Source organism: Heloderma suspectum, chromosome 5 (assembly GCF_057233095.1).
Source record: "Heloderma suspectum isolate Gila_16-S chromosome 5, 16-S_ref, whole genome shotgun sequence".
Taxonomy (NCBI): Eukaryota; Metazoa; Chordata; class Lepidosauria; order Squamata; family Helodermatidae; genus Heloderma; species Heloderma suspectum.
The window spans coordinates 20,358,645-20,375,461 of NC_139462.1; the positions used below are offsets into that span (position 1 = coordinate 20,358,645).

At 46.1% G+C, this 16,817-nt stretch overlaps 1 protein-coding gene across 1 annotated transcript in view; it reads right to left on the reverse strand.

Annotated features, from left to right (window-relative positions):
* Positions 1-16,817, reverse strand: part of SCD5 (stearoyl-CoA desaturase 5) — an 82,052-nt gene that overhangs the window by 15,604 nt on the left and 49,631 nt on the right. Inside the window, exons 2-3 of the mRNA XM_084855471.1 lie at positions 13,120-13,250; positions 7,574-7,779 (exon numbers count right to left, since the gene is read on the reverse strand). Of these exons, the coding sequence (XP_084711597.1) occupies positions 7,574-7,779; positions 13,120-13,250 (337 nt within the window). The remainder of the gene's footprint in view (positions 1-7,573; positions 7,780-13,119; positions 13,251-16,817) is intronic.

Sequence of the window (16,817 nt, forward strand, 5' to 3'; positions counted from 1 at the left end):
TGAAAGCATCCTTATTTTCTTCATTTGGATAAGAATATTGTGAACCCATCTCTTGTTGCTTATGGACGGGATGGCTTAACCTGCACTGCCACTTTGGCTGCTATTGAAGAAGCAGAGGCAAGCAGGCCATATGTTTTCATTGTCCCTCTAACCCACCCCCCATGCGGAGTGCAGCCGAGTAGAACTTTCCCTGGATTATGGCTGCAGCAACACCAGTGTCACCAAACTAATGTGAGAGGATCAAAGAGATGAGTGTATCAAGTATCAGTGCCAGGGGCCTTCACACCGTATCCTGTGCTTTATTCCAGCTAAATGGTAGAGAATATCATACTATCGACTTATGACAATGCTATGTAGTGTGCTAATAGCTATGGTAGGGACTGAACCCAAGTCTTTCAGGCCCAAATCTGAATACTGTTGCCATTCTCACAACAGTTTTGATTTTTTTTTTGTTAATTATCATTTTTAATGATATTACCATTAAGCCAGCTGATTCATATTACCTCTCCTCACCAGAGAGACTTCCACTACAAAATTATCTCCAACTAGTATGGGAGAAGATACAACTTCCATCAGCCCTAGCCAGAATAGCCAATGGCAAGTCAATATGGAATCTGTAAGCCAAAACATCTGGAGGGCCACAGGTTGCCCACTTTTATTCTATGGCAGGCTCCCCCAACCTGGCACCCCCCAGATGTGTTGTACTACAACTCCCATCACCCATACTAACTGGGAATGATGGTGGTTGTAGTCCAACACATCTGGAGGGCGCAAGGTTGGTCACAGAATCACAGAATCATAGAATAGTAGGGTTAGAAGGGGCCTGCAAGACCATCGAGTCCAACCCCCTATTCAGTGCAGGAATCCAGGTCAGAGCATCCCTGACAGGTGGCTGTCCAGCCTCATCTTGAATGCCTCCAGTGTGGGAGAACCCACCACCTTCCTACGTAATTGGTTCCATTGTTGTATTGCTCTAAGTTTTTCCTGATGTTCAGCCAGAATCTGGCTTCCTGTAATTTGAGCCCATGATTCCGTGTCCTGCATTCTGGGATGATTGAGAAGAGATCCTGGCCTTCCTCTCTGTGACAATATACTTCAGGTAGAGCATCTCTCCTCACAGATGACACAGAAGTTGAAATGAAGATTGAAACTGAACTCTTGCAACACATTCAAACTCCATGTACAGCCATTCACACACGGACAGAATAGTGCACAGAGGGGTGGTGCTTGGTACTGAAAAGTGCTGAAGCTCAGGCCCATAGTACAAAAAATTGCACATATGTGTATATGTTAATTTAGATATGCAAATATATGTGCATAATTAGAAATAATTGCTCTAATTTAAAATTTTGTAGCAAGCAAGCTAAGTAACCCCTTGCTTACTTTCAGAACAAAACTGTGCAATGTCCCAAATTGTACTTAAAACCTACTCTCCATGTGCCCACACTTTTCCTTGGTCTTTCAGGCCCAAATCCAGATGGGGAGGATGGATCACTTGGTCCAGCAAAAAGCTGTAAGGCACCTTTAAACATTTAACAATTAAATGCAAACTGAACATGGCACACTGGCAAGGAAGAGTATGGAAATTTATTGCAGACTACAATAACCCATGATCTTAGCCTGCAAACTTGCGCAGTTACTAGGGACTAACCACATTAAACATAGTGGGATTTGCTTCTGAGTAAATCCTCACTCGCTCTCCCCCCCACCCTGCCCGCATTGCCAACAAGCACAACAGCATCAAACAGAGACCTCAGGACTGGGGGGCACTGCTTTGCTGTTCCTAACCAGGTGAGGAGGCAGAAAAAGCGGCCACCAAAGATGGCTCCTCATTCTTTTTCAAATACTTTATTTGGGTAGTTTCTAGGATTCTAAAATACTTTTTTTTTTTTTTTTTTTACAGTTCTTCGGTTCTAACTTTTGAAAATCCTAAAATCAATACCAAATGTTGCATTATTAAGTTTCTAGGAACCTCATTATCATACAACTCTTAGGGCGCAATCTGATGCATGTTTAGAGAGAAAAGGCCTACAACTCCCAGCATTCCTCAGCCAGCAAAGCTGGCTGGGGAATGCTGGGAGTTGTAGGCCTTTTCTCTGTCTAAACATGCATAGGATTGTGCCCTTAAAGTACCAAAATGCATAGTTGGATATCTTTGTTTGCACCAACCAAAATTCCTAATAAAGGTATTGCCCAACTGTGTATCTGAGTTCTTTTATTTCTCATGGACCAGCATGGCTACCTTTGTTTTTGGTTGTTTGTTTTTTAAAATACCAAAGTTATCAAACCCCAGGTTTCTCTCTAGATCCAGATATTGGAAGAATCTTTAGGGTGGATAAGGCAAGTTGCAGCTCTGAGCACATTTACTAAGGAGAGAGACTCCAGTGCTACATACACTTACCTGGGAGTAAATCCCTTAGTATGATTTACTTCTGAGTAAACATGTTTAGGATTACACAGTAAGTTTGATGTAATCCTGAATATGTTTCCTCGTCCACAGATCTCTCTGTAGCCCCAGTTGTTTCCCTAGCCCACATAATTTCCAGTACCATCTCAGCTGCCTTTTCCCACCCCACAGGTCTCTCTATAGCCATGTCCAGGGTTGGCTTGAGGCAGGGCAGCAAATGGTGCCTCCCCTCCCCACACCCCAGTCAAGGTGCATAATAGTACAAAGCCAGTCAAGTTGTTTTGGCCCCCGAGGCAGAAATCTTACAAGCATCTCTTCCCTTCCCTTGCAGTGAAAATACATTAATAATTAATAGATTAAAGAATGAATAATTTTGCTGCTTTTTCATGGTGTCACAAATAGCTGCCTCAGGCAATAAAGTGTGTGTGTGTGTGTGTTTGTGTGTCTTTAAAGGATCCTGCCTCCTAAGGATACCATTATTTGTAAAAAGGGATGTATGGACAGGGGAGAGGAGGGCCTTTGATTTTTTTGGGGGGGAGGGGGGCTTCAGGCAGAAAGGTTCATGGGAGACAGCAGGAGGAGAAACACATGTGAGCAAAAAGCCAGCTAATCCAAGGGGATCGGATGCAACACAAAAAGCAACATCTTTCAAAATAACTATCTGTACAGTGGACTCCTGTCCATGAAAGCTTATTATATGACAGTAAATTTGTGAGTCTTTAAGGTGCCACAAAGCACTGTGGTTTTTGGACACAAATCAGCAAGAAGACCCTATCCTCCTCGCACGTCTATTCACCTTTTTCTAGTCTTGTGCAAACCCCTGATGCCAAGGAGGACCGTGCTCCACCAGAATGATCTGGCTACATGGATCATGCAAAAAGCAGGTGCACTCCAGAAAGATGACTGCAGAGCTAAGGAGTTCCAGACATTCTCAAGCAAACCAGCAAGCCAGGGCAAGCCGTGCCCTCATACGTTCCCTTGCCCCAAATTCTGACATGGCTGTTCATTCAATCCCTTTTTGCAAGCAAACCCACTTCTGTTTTTCCCCAAGATAAGGGTGTAGGCCAGCTTGGAGGAAGCAACAGAGGAGGAAGGCCTCTTGTGCTCCTACGATGGCCCAGGGCACAAGTGCAATTGCTCAATTGCAGTTGGCTGTGCAGGTCTCTGTGGAGTCAGGCACACTCCAAGAAAGATAGGTGACAGTGGTGCTGTTAGGCAATTTTGGATGCTTGACTTAATGAAAATAATGAGCAGACTGTAGAAGGAAAGGTGGCAGCCTCCTCTCTAGTTTAAAAGCCTGGTGCCTTCATGATACACTCCTTATTAGTCTGCTAAGGGAGTGAATCCTAATGTCTCCTAGCAACTGTAAGGCTGCTGAGTTCAGAGGGAGGAAGCTAGCTTGCATTAAGGCAGAGGATGGCAAATGGGGCAGCTCTAAGGATCCAAGGCACTGTTCAGAAGTTTTGGAGCCCATGCCTAGGTGGTGTACACCCATGGGACACCACCCATGGTGCACAGGGGGCTAAAAGGTGCTTAGAGTGTCATATGAAAATACCAAAGGGTTCTTTGCCTCAGGTTAGCACTTTTGTGAGCTATCCAAGCATTGGCTCAAACTGTGTGAGTATTTGTGTGCACACAGCACAACATTAAGAAATGTCTGGCACCAAACTTCACATCCCATCCACCTCCTCAGCCTAAACAACTGCAAAACCTTTGTCTCTTTCCAAGCTGCCATTAGCTGCACTCAACCATTTGGAACGTAGTGTTGCCGCACAAGAATTTCTGCTGATTTGTCCTGAGCAACATCACTTCAAGTAATTGCAATTCACCAGAATATGTGTCATCAAATGCATTTCTTCCTCAATAATGCAAATGCTTAGGGAGCATTACCAAAAAAAGAAGAAGAAAAAAAGATAAAATTCTGCAGTGGAAAGGTTCACAAGCTTTTTCCACCCCTGATTAAATTTGTTTTGTGGATTTTTAAAAGACCTTTTCAGTTCAGAAAAGTTCAGGTTACATTATGTCTACACTTACAGCAATCTTTTCCAGTAGCATTGTATTTTCACCCCTTTTGCTATGATCATGCTTCCTTTCTTTTTAAGGGAGTATCTTTATTGGAGTTTCTGCTTCCTGTTCAATTTGGGGAAAGTCTTTTTCATGCCCACAAACACTTAAGAAGGTAGAATCTTCTTAATCCAGACAAGATGGATGTACTATGAGGACAGACTGAAAGAAGTGGGCATGTTTAGCCTTGAGAAGTGAAGACTGAGGGGAGATAGGATAGCGCTCTTCAAGTACTTGAAAGGTTGTCACAGAGAGGAAGGCCAGGATTTCTTCTCGATCATCCCAGAGTGAAGGACATGGAACAATGGGCTCAAGACACAGGAAGCCAGATTCCGGCTGAACATCAGGAAAAATTTCCTGACTGTTAGAGCAAACCAATGACCTAGGGAGGTGGTGGGCTCTCCCACACTGGAGGCATTCAGGATGAAGCTGCACAGCCATCTGTCAGGGATGCTTTGACTTGGATTCCTGAACTGAGCAAGAGGTTGGACTCGATTGTCTTATAGGCCCCTTCCAATCCTACTATTCTATGATTCTATGATACTATGGCTGGGGAAACAGACTACTCTGGCTAGAAACTTGCAACTAGTCCTAGATGGGGTAGCACTCCTTCCTATCACATTTCTCTGCACTTCTAGTGTATGCTGACTCAAGAACCTGTGTATTTCGCCCAAGACAAGAGGCAGATCTGAGTTACAGCCGGCCTTTATGTTTTCAGAAATGGAGTTCAGCCATCGCTTCTCTGTCCCAGAATGCATTGTAGGTGTAGGTGTAGTCTGATTCCTGCAGTACCTACCACTGACTAATTCATTTGGTCTGCTAATCTCCATTTTGAGACTGGGTCTAAACTGCGACCCTCATGGCTACAACATCTGGCCACGTTTTTGGACTTTTCTGTTTCTTCCCCCATACCCTGCTTTTTGTACTACCTATCTTGATTAAGAATTCTGGAGAACCTGAAAGCTTGTACACTTCTGTGGCATTTTGGTTGGTCCTAATTACGATATTGACCACATGTGGATTTTTTTTCACCAACTTTATGATTCTCTAATTCCCTTTCTTTTTTTGCCTTCTGCCAGGGCAGTTTCCAAAATGCTACATTTAGATTTTGAAACACTTTTTAAACAGATGCAGGTCTGGTTCACACAATCCATGCTTTTCTCCATAGGAACATCCTTGCTCTTCCTTGGACAAATGTAGTGCGTGACTTGGGTAGCCACAGAAAGAGCTACCTGCAATTCCCATGAAAAACAAAAAGCAGGCCTTTCCAGCAGCTTTGGTGTTATCTTTCGATGGGAGCTGACCAGCGACTGGGATACAGTCAGTTGCTGCGATAAGGTTGTCTGTATGCATTTGCGTGCGCATACACACATATGATTTTTATATATATATATATATATATACACATACACACACACACACACATACATTCATTACATTTATATCCCACCTTTCTTCCACTGTGGAACTCAAGGTGGCTACATGGGGTTCCCAGGTAGTCTCCCCTCCAAGCACTGACCAGACCCAGACCCAGACCTGCTTAGCTTCAGCATGGTCGGTGGCTGCCTCATGTGCCTTCAGGCTATGAACTGGAATACTTTGCTTTATAATAAGTCAGTGTGGATCTCTACTGGAGGCTTTTTGCTTCATGCGAGCATCTGAACACACGAGTATATCCCTGACAACTGGAATTTGATAGCAGAATCTGTTCTGTACAGGTGCTGGAAATAGTGTATGCCAGGAGAGGGGAACATCTGGCCCGCAGACCTATTCTGGCCCACAGACATCCCCCATCCGGCCCGCAGAGGGTTTAGCTCCCTCTGTGGGCCCCGCCCCCTGCCCAACCAACACCCCCAGGAGTTTTCCAGGGTTTGGGCAGGGGGTGGGAATGATCAAAGATAACAAAGGGATTCCCCTTAGCACACCACTTGTCCTGCCCATTGGGAGGGCGAGCGACCTGTTAAGTGTATTACACTGTATGCTGTACTTAGTTAGTAGATCCCGTCTGCAAGCGTGAATGGTATATCCCACACATTATTAGTATGAGGTCTTTCTCTCCAATAGGAAACTGGAGAGGTCTTCTGGTGAGAAAACAGGGATGCCTCAATAGTTTGTGGAGGAGGGCAGAGCAAGGAATTATAGGGAGAAAAGGGTGGCAAAACAGGCTGCCAAATTAGACTCTTGAGCCATGCGTGTGCGCGCACACACACACACAGAGTGAATACAGGAGGGTGCTTTGATGCTTGACTGGTGGGACTGAGAAATACCCCCCTGCTGTCCAACTCATTGCCAAGGGAGGCCTGCCCGAGCCCAAGTTTACAGGGTGGGGTTTTAAGGAAGCATTTTTATTTCAATCTGTTTTAACCCACCTTTCATGAGTCTACAGAAATATATATTTCAGCTGCCCTGCTCTCTAGTATTCTTAAGAAATTGGTTTTTTCTTTAATTCTCATCGGTGTTTTCTTTTGTCCTTACTATTTGTGCATAGCTTTATCTCCTTTCTAAGCCAGTCTTTTGAAGCAGGTCAGAGATGAGATGTAAATGCAATAAATGTGATTGAATTGAATTGTTTTCAACTGTATCTGTGACTGCTCAGGTCACAAACTACTTTTGTGTCCATGCCAGTGCACATCTAGGGAATGTACTCAGGACTGCTTGCATGGAGACAAAAAACATAAACGTATCAAGTGAACCAGCTTTTATCGTATAATATTGGCCAAGTATAATCCTGTGGCCAACCATTTTACTTATTCAGGCTTTCCTGATCTAAAATTATGGAATTGCTTCTAAGGAGCATTGCATACACCACACTGCCATACAACATCTCATGAAGTTAGGTTTATACTGTCAGCTTTCCCTATCAACAGCTCTATGCAAAACCAGCAGTACTATCGGTTAAGTACCATGAGAATCACACAAATAACATTTGCTGGCTCAGTTCATAATTCCTTGGTGGATTTGCATTAAAAGAAATCTGTCCAGCTTTGTAAACTCCTAACAAAGCAGTGGGGTGTGCGGGGGGGGGGGGGGGTTGTTGCTAAGGCTGGAAAGTGGCTGTGTCCCCTCTCCTTCTCTTGCTAAGGTGTTCCCCATTTCACTCACTTTCTTTGAAAAGTAACGACAGGATCTTCCAGCAGGTCACTGAAGTCCAACTTCCTTCCTTTCTCTATGACATCTCGATGCTTCCGGACAAAGAGCCAGCCAATATGGGCAAAGAAGAAGCCACGCCGAGCATTGTGGGGGTCAGCATCTGTCTCGGAGTACTTGTGATGCACTCGATGGTCTCGGCACCATTCAAAAATGTCATTCTGCATGGTAGAACAAAAAGGTTTAGAGAATTACGTTTCACCATCAGCCCCTGAATCCTAGCTGTATAGCCCTCATCGTTATTTCAAACACAAACCTAGTTTGCCATAGCGGAAAAAGAATTGTGTCTGGGTGCTTTTATTATCCCATTGCCCTGCTTCATTCACAGAATCTTACTGTGTGTGTGCGCACGCGTGCGCTTGTGCATGAGTAGAGCTTCCACTTGTAACCTCCCTCGTTTTCCCATTAACTTCTTCCGCCTTACTTTTCCCACAAATAAATCCATTAGGGAGGAAAAGATGGAATAGCTGCACCATTCAGTTTGACTGATAGCACTAGGAGCCCTCCATCTGGAAGCACCCCAAATCATAAGAACGGAAGAAGAGCCCTACTGGACCAGACCAAAGGTCCATCTCGTCCAGCATTCTGTTCACACAGTGGCCAACCAGCTGCCCACGGGAAACCCACAAGAGGGACATGAGTGCAACAGCACCCTCCCGCCCATGTTCCCCAGCAACTGGTGCACACAGGCATACTGCCTCTGATACTGGAAATAGTGTATAGCGATCAGGACTAGTAGCTATTGATAGCCTTCTCCTCCAGGAATTTGGCCAATCCCCTTTTAAAGCCATCCAAGTTCATGGCCATCACTACATCTTGTGGAACTGGAATCCATAGTTTAACTATGTGCTGTGTGAAGAAGGACTTCCTTTGATCTGCCCTGAATCAGCTTCATGGGATAACCCCAGGTTCTAGTAGTTTGAGAGAGGGAGAAAAATGTCTCCCTATCCACTTTCTCCACACCATGCATTGTTTTGCACACCTTCATCATGTCTTCCCTAACTCACCTTTTTTCTAAGCTAAACAATCCCAGCTGCTGTAACCTTTCCTCATAGAGAAATGGCTCCAGCCCCTTGATCATTTTAGCTGCCCTTTTTTGTAACTTTTCCAACTCTAGAACAGCCTTTTTAGGTGTAGTGGCCAGAACCGTTCACAGTATTCTGAGTGTGGTGGCACCATAGATTTGTATAAGGGCCATAGGAAAAAGTACTTCCTTTTATTTGTCCTGAATCTCCCACCACCCAGCTTCATGGGATGCTCCCTTTGGGTTCTAGTGTTATGAGAGAGGGAGAAAAATGTTTCTCTATCCACTTCCTCATGTCAAACAGTATCAGAGGTAGTGAGCATCTCTACACCAGCCTAAAATCCTGCATTTAAAACAGGGCTGTTTTAAATGCATGATCACGACAGACCCCCTTTACATGTGCTTCCCCACCCCCCGTTTCTCCCTCTTCCCCTCCCCCTCATCTGAGTCTTCCATATGTTTCATCATACAGCCGCTAGATGGTGCTGTGGTCTAGCTCCTCTTATTGAGGCTTTTCCTCTTTTCACCAGGGAACTCAAGCGTTGTAATTTGATAGCTCATTATCTCCGATCTTTTAAAAAAAAGGAATAAAGGTCATCTAGTGCAGGAGACACCCTGAAGGTTAACAGCATCATCTAAAGGACCTGCAAACTTCCACGAGTCACCAGTCTCAATAGCAGGATAAACACTCCATGTGAAGAAGTTCAGTGACTTGCTTCTATTCTACAGAAAATTGCCCTCCAGCCATTCCCCCACCTCCTGGGGGGCCCCAGAAGCATGTTTCCCTCACAAACATGCCTCAAGGAGAAGAGCAGGTGGGGTGATTTTCAGCAGAAATGAGTCAGGTGCAGGAAGGCTTATGTGCATCTCTCTTCCGTGAGGCATGGCTTCATTCCAAATCATCCCCTTGCCCTCTGCTCTGCAGCAAAGAAGGGAGCCACTGGACTTTTATTCCACATATTCAGTGGTGCAGTGGAGCCAGGGCTGCTGGGACGTTTTGATTAGCAGGGCTAATGACATCATCTGCCACCCCCCTCAGATTTCCCTGTTCACGCTGAGCTTAGCTGCAATTAATTTTCCCAGCAACAATATATTGTGGTGAGCTATCCCTGTTGTAATGCAAAGTATTTGGGGGGTTGCTTGGTCTTGAATGGGCAATTAAGAGTCACTGGCCCTGTTCAGACATAACACAGGGAAGAGTGGTTAGGCTAACCACAGTTCATGGTGGTTACCACTAACCATGCTGCGTGCTTCCCCCACACGTGCATGGAACCACAGCCCAATCTGGTTACCTTAACCACTCCATAACCACCCTCCGTCCTGCAAACCCCCGCAGTCCTCCAGACACCACACATCCCAGCAGCCTCAGCAGAGCAAGTGGCCACAGGTGGTCATCTTGGAGCTTGGGGCTGCAGCAGTCACAGGCAGCCATCTTGGGGCTGCAGCAGCCGTGGACAGCGATCTTGGGGCTCGGTGCTGCAGCAGTCACACGCAGCCATCTTGGGGCTGCAGCAGCTGTGGGCAGCCATCTTGGTGCTTGGTGCTGCAGCAGTCACAGGCAGCCATCTTGGGGCTGCAGCAGCCATGGGCAGCCATCTTGGGGCTAGGTGCTGCAGCAGTCACATGCAGCCATCTTGGGGCTGCAGCAGCCATGGGCAGCGATCTTGGGGCTAGGTGCTGCAGCAGTCACAGGCAGCCATCTTGGGGCTGCAGCAGCCGTGGACAGCGATCTTGGGGCTTGGTGCTGCAGCAGTCACAGGCAGCCATCTTGGGGCTGCAGCAGCCGTGGACAGCGATCTTGGGGCTTGGTGCTGCAGCAGTCACAGGCAGCCATCTTGGGGCTGCAGCAGTCACAGGCAGCCATCTTGGGGCTGCAGCAGCCGTGGACAGCGATCTTGGGGCTTGGTGCTGCAGCAGTCACAGGCAGCCATCTTGGGGCTGCAGCAGTCACAGGCAGCCATCTTGGGGCTGCAACAGCCATGGGCAGCCATCTTGGGGCTAGGTGCTGCAGCAGTCACAGGCAGCCATCTTGGGGCTGCAGCAGCCGTGGACAGCGATCTTGGGGCTTGGTGCTGCAGCAGCTGTCTCTCCACTGGGCACATCCTGCCATCTGCACACATGTGGCCTGTGATCCGTCTTCCTCATGCCAGACACTCCCCGCCAGCTCCCCACCCGCCCCTCTCACAGTGGCGTGGGGTGGCAACGTTGCTCACATACTGGGGCTTCGACTTTGCAACACTGGGGGCTGGGCAGGGTAAAGTTTGCGGGGGAGGGATGCCATTAGAGGAAGGGATGACACTGTGTGGCCAGTAGCCGGCCAGCTGGGGATGTTTTCGCAGCAGACACAGGTACTTGTGTCTGGGAGTGCGAAACACTCAGTGTTGCTGTGCTGGTAACAGTGGTGTGGGATCGAAAGCATCTTTGTTCCCCATGTGCATGTACGGTTGCTTACTGCAGGCGGGGGCAGCGAGCAAGGAGGCTGCTGCTTGGCTGCTGCATCACGTGTTGCTAGGCAGTTGTCAACCGAGGAGCTCTCGCACTCTGGCGAAAGCGGCAGGGCTGTTTTTGGCCGCTCTTGCCGTGGAGCTCTGTGGCAGCACTCAGATAACCATGGGGGCCTGCCGGACATCATGCTAAGCCACAGTTAGGGCCACTAAGCCTGCTGTAGCACATGGTTAGTGAGTGTGGTTAAAATGTGGTTATGTAGCCACCGTGGTTAGGAAAAACGCCTTACACACAGCATGCTAAACCATCACAGTAAGCTCAAAATGCTTAACCATCATGGCTTACCGTTATGTCTGAACAGGGCCATTAACTTTAGAAAATACCTGTGCCTGATGATGAAAACTACTAGTAACTGGCTTGTTGACTTTAAGATCAAATGTTTCTCCCCGATGCTGGGAAAAAGAACTCCTGGAAAATCTTGAGCTGGTGGTCTTATGTGGTTTGGGGACATGTTATGTCCCTCTCTTTTCTTTTCTCATGTAATCTCTGGTCTTTCCAGCCAAAATCCAACATGCTAACCGCTACACTGCCCTTTGCCAGCTGACTATTCTGTGAATGACAGCAGATCCTAATAAACTGGGTATTATGCTATGTGCTGCTACTCACACATGCATAATACCTACGCATGCATGCACACACACATATCCATATAGATATGGATCAACCTGTTGCCTGCATTTTTGGACTCTCCTTGGGGATGTGGCTATGGGACCTGTCATGATGAGCACCTGCCCTTCAAAATTTACCATTTCCTCACTGCACATATTTGCATGTAATGTTTAGTTAGACAAGCCTTCCCCAACCTGATGTCCTCCAGATATTTTTCTCATCTCCCAGCATTCCTGAGCATTGGCCATGTTGGCTGGGGTTGATAGGACTTGAAGCCTAAAACACCTGGAGGGCACCAGCTGGGGGAAGGCTGAGTTAGACCTTGAGCATATAAATACTCTTACAAAGGAAATTATGCTACAAGTCGGTTTACATGACATGCAGCACAACCCCTATTGCAGTCTCCCCCAACGTGGTGCCTTTCTAATGTTTTGGACTTCAACTCCCATCAACCCCAGACATCACAGCCAATGCTCAGGAAAGCTGAGAGTTGTCATCCAAAACTTCTGGAGGGCAGCAGGTTGGTGAAGGGGGCCCTACTGAGTCCGATAGGCTTTACTCCCAGGAAAGTGTGTATAGGAAAGGAAAGGTTCCTCCTGTGCAAGCACTGAGTCACTGCTGACTCCTAGAGGGACGCCGCTTTCGCTGGCATTTTCATGGCAGACTATAGCGGGGTGGTTTGCCATTGCCTTCCCCAGTCGTGACTACCTTTCCCCCAGCAAGCTGGGTACTCATTTTACCGACCTCGGAAGGATGGAAGGCTGAGTCGACCTGAGCCGGCTACCCAGGACCCAGCTTCCGCTGGGATCGAACTCAGGTCGTGGGGAGAGTTTTGGCTGCAATACTGCCGCCTACCACTCTGCGCCACACGAGGCTCACATGTGTATAGGACTGCAGCCTAATTTTGTTTTGTGCCAGAAATGCGGCAAGGAGAAGATCGCTATGCCTATTACAGTTTCAAAGCACAAATGTAATTTACCGTAGCAGAAAAACAACCCTTTGGTTTGGCAAAAATGGGGAGAAAATTGAGGGTTCTCTTCTCTGGAGTTTTAATGCAAGGCATCTGTAGGAAGAGGAGTGACACACTCTGATGACTCTGATGATGATGAAGATCTGATGACTGTGGGCTGGTATTATACTCATGCATGTTCTTTGCATGATGTTGGCAACATACAGTAAAGCGAAGACTTGCATGTGTGAATGGACCATGACAAAGCTAACATCGCAGGCAGAACTTCCATGTCGTCTCAGACTCGAGGCTTTTCAGGGGAGCCCCTTCATTAATTCGGCTGCCAATCGACAAGCAGACAGCAGAGAAATCAAAAGGATACATATGCATGCATGAGCCAGACTACATGCCAACCTGAAATGCCATAGAATTGGCTGCAGCCAGGAATATCCGCAAAGGCAGCTTGGCTTTGTAGGATCGGTGGCTCCACAGGCGATGGGCCCCAGCTGTCACTCCCAGGGCAGTCACTACGAAACACACGTATGCTGAAAGACATGAAGGAGAAATGAATATATATATATATATATATATATAGAGAGAGAGAGAGAGAGAGAGAGAGAGAGAGAGAGAATAGTAGAATAGTATGGTTGGAAGGGGCCCATAAGACCCTCGAGTCCAGCCCCCTGCTCAATGCAGGAGTCCAAGTCAAAGCATCCCTGACAGATGGCTGTCCAGCCTCGTCTTGAAGGCCTCCAGTGTGGGAGAGCCCACCACCTCCCTAGGTAGTTGGTTCCATTGTCGTATTGCTCTAACAGTCAGGAGGTTTTTCCTGATGTTCAGCCGGAATCTGGCTTCCTGTAACTTGAGCCCATGATTCCGTGTCCTGCACTCTGGGATGATCAAGAAGAGATCCTGGCCTTCCTCTCTGTGACAACCTTTCAAGTACTTGAAGAGTGCTCTCCTATCTCCCCTCAGTCTTCTCTTCTCAAGGCTAAACATGCCCACTTCTTTCAGTCTCTCCTCGTAGGGCTTTGTTTCCAGTCCCCTGATCATCTTTGTTGCCCTCCTCTGAATCCTCTCCAGCTTGTCTGCATCCTTCTTAAAGTGTGGTGCCCAGAACTGGACCAAGTACTCCAGATGAGGCCTAACCAGTGCTGAGTAGAGTGGAACTAGTACTTCATACACACACACACACACACACACATAGAACATACCAAGCAATTTCCTTGTTAAAATATAGTTCACTGTCTCATTGGTGGCACCAAATTTAATTTTTGTGAACTGCCCAGAGAGCTTCGGCTATGGAGCAGTATAGAAATATAAAAAATCAAATGAAATGAAAATGGTGTCCCTGTTCTAGGAGGTAGCATACAATACAGTGCTTGGGTGGCCACTTACGCATTGCCAAAAAAGAGGAATTACATCACCCAAAAAAAGAGGTTGAAAGAGGACACCAATTTGCATGGTATTTGCATATGCAAAGTTATATGCATAGGTGCAAATTTAGAAATAATAACTATAATTTAAATAGAAATACCATAATAGATACATTCACCAGAGTGGGGAAGACCGTGACCAAGTGACCTGACTGTGTTCAGGTGCTGTTGATGGGCAACTTCAAGGACCCTGCTGCTCTCTCTCTTTATGATTCTTTAAATCAGACTTGGGCCAGGCAGCCCTTTAAATAGAGGACGCCTTCAAAGAGAGGACTGTCCCCTCTCCAAAACAGAGGATTGTCCTGTGTGAAGACGCCCACCTGGGCTAACCCCTGTAGCTTGGCCCATGGAGGTGGCACCACATCTTCTTTCTGGGCAGGGGTTCCAGGCATAGGGGAGAGCCAGGGGGGAAGTGTAGAAGTTTTTGTTGTTGAAAAATCCCCTTGTCTTGTGAAAAATTTAGAACCTGGCAACAAGATTTCACCGTGTGCTGAATTTTAGCATTCAACGTCTCTCCAGTCAGGAGGAGTGTCCTTTTTCCTCCACTTAAATATTGGCAGAAAACTCTCCTTGCCTGCTTTTTCACATTTCACCCAGGCTGCTTGTGCTGAAGAGGCGATTGCTCCTTCACACACACACACACACACACACAGAGTATCGTCTTTGTGGACAAAGAGAAGGTTGGGACAGAGAGCCTGCCTAGAGTGTGCACTAGTCAGGCCAGCTGCTGTTGGGCCACCATGTTGGGAAGTCAATCCCATACTCCAGGAGTGGGCCACTTGTGGCCCTCCAGATGTTTAGGCCTATAATTTCCATCAGCCCTAGCCAGCGTATCCAATGGTAAAGGATCATGGGAGTTGTAAGCCAAAACATTTAGAGAGGCCACAAGATGCCTGCCCCTGCCATACTCCCTTGCAAACACATTGTGATATTTCAACTCTAGACAACCTTTTCTGTTGGAAAGACTCTGAATGCTGGGACCCCCTCACCGTTCCTTTTGTTGATTATATACGTAGCCACATGGCAGCTGACAACATAAAACAGCATTATAAAAATAGCAAGAATGTATGTATGTATGCATGTATGTATTCATTCATTTCATTTCATTTCATTTCTATACCATCCAATAGCTGAGGCTCTCTGGGCAGTTCACAATAATTCATAAAAATATAAAAACCTACCATATTATAAATATTATAAAATAACATTATAATAAAACATGGTCTAAACAATTTTAAGGTACAAAATTTAAAACAATTACATAGCTAAAAACAATTTCAGAACACAATTCTAATGACAGACTTGTTCAAGACAGCTGACATAAGTGCCCCATCATATGCCATTAAATGCCTGGGAGTAGAGGGCAGTCTTAACCTGGTGCTGAAAAGATGACAAAGTTGGCACCAGGCAGGCCTCAGTGAAGAGATCATTCCAGAGCTCATTCCGCAGTTGGGGGGCCACCACAGAGAAAGCCCACTTCCTTGTTGCCACTTCTGAGCCTCCCTCGGAGGAGGCACTCGGAGGAAGGCCCCAGATGTTGATTGTAGTGTCCGGGTAGATTCAGATTGGGAAAGGCACTCCGTCAGGTATAATAGATATGCATATAAATCACCATACAATATTTATTTATTTATTTATTTATTTTTTATTTTATTAAATTTATTAATCGCCCATCTGACTGGTCACCCAGCCACTCTGGGCGATGTACAACCCACCATAAAACAATTTAAAACAATAAAATTTTACCATAATTTTTTTTTTTTTTAAATACCCTAACCCACCCCAAATTAATACAGTTAAGGGTATGATCCTATGCCTGTTTAGACAGAAAAAAAGTCTGTTCTAAACATGCTTAGACAGAGGAAAAGCACTTTTTTTCTGTCTAAACTGGCATAGGATTGTGCCCTAAAATTATGTATTTATTACTTTTGAAAAACAACAACAACCCTGATCTTCCTCCAAAGAGCCCAGAGTCCTGTACGATAGGGATGGGCAAATCAGTTAGGTTTACTTTCTCCCGCTTTGGAATGTTTATATCCTTCCATCCCGTTTATGAAGAACTTTGCAAATTTTGGTAAATTATCAAATTATCACAATGAAACATATTCAGTCAAATCCAGTAGGTACAGCTATTCTCAGCAAAGGGAGGACCATTTTGTACTTGCCTGCCTCCTAGCTCATAAAGACGAGGAGCCTGTCGAAAAAAAGAAGTGGCAACCCTAATTCAGCACTAATGTATTTGAATATACAGGGTTTCAAACCCAGACTTTTAAGAGCAAAGCAGTCAGAGTCCTGGATCAGTATGAACACCTCTGTCAGTTTTGCTTTCTCCCAGATTCCATTTTTTATCATCTCAATTTTGTTTTGTCTTCAGTATGGAGAACTCTGCGAATTTTGGTAAATTCTTATCAAAACTGAACTGAAATGAATTTCTCACCCATCTCTAGGATAAATGCACAGTTCCTGCTTTTATCCTCACAACAGCTTTGTGAGGTAGTCTAGGCTAAGAGATTGGCCCAAGGTTACCCAGTGAGCCGCATGGATGAGCAAAGGATGTAAATCCAGGTATTCTGTGCCACAAACCATGGTGACCTAAGTGGGTTGGCCAGGAGATCCTACCTGAAGCAGCCTGACAACTCAGCCACCTGACACTTACCATTCCCCTTGCATCCTGTT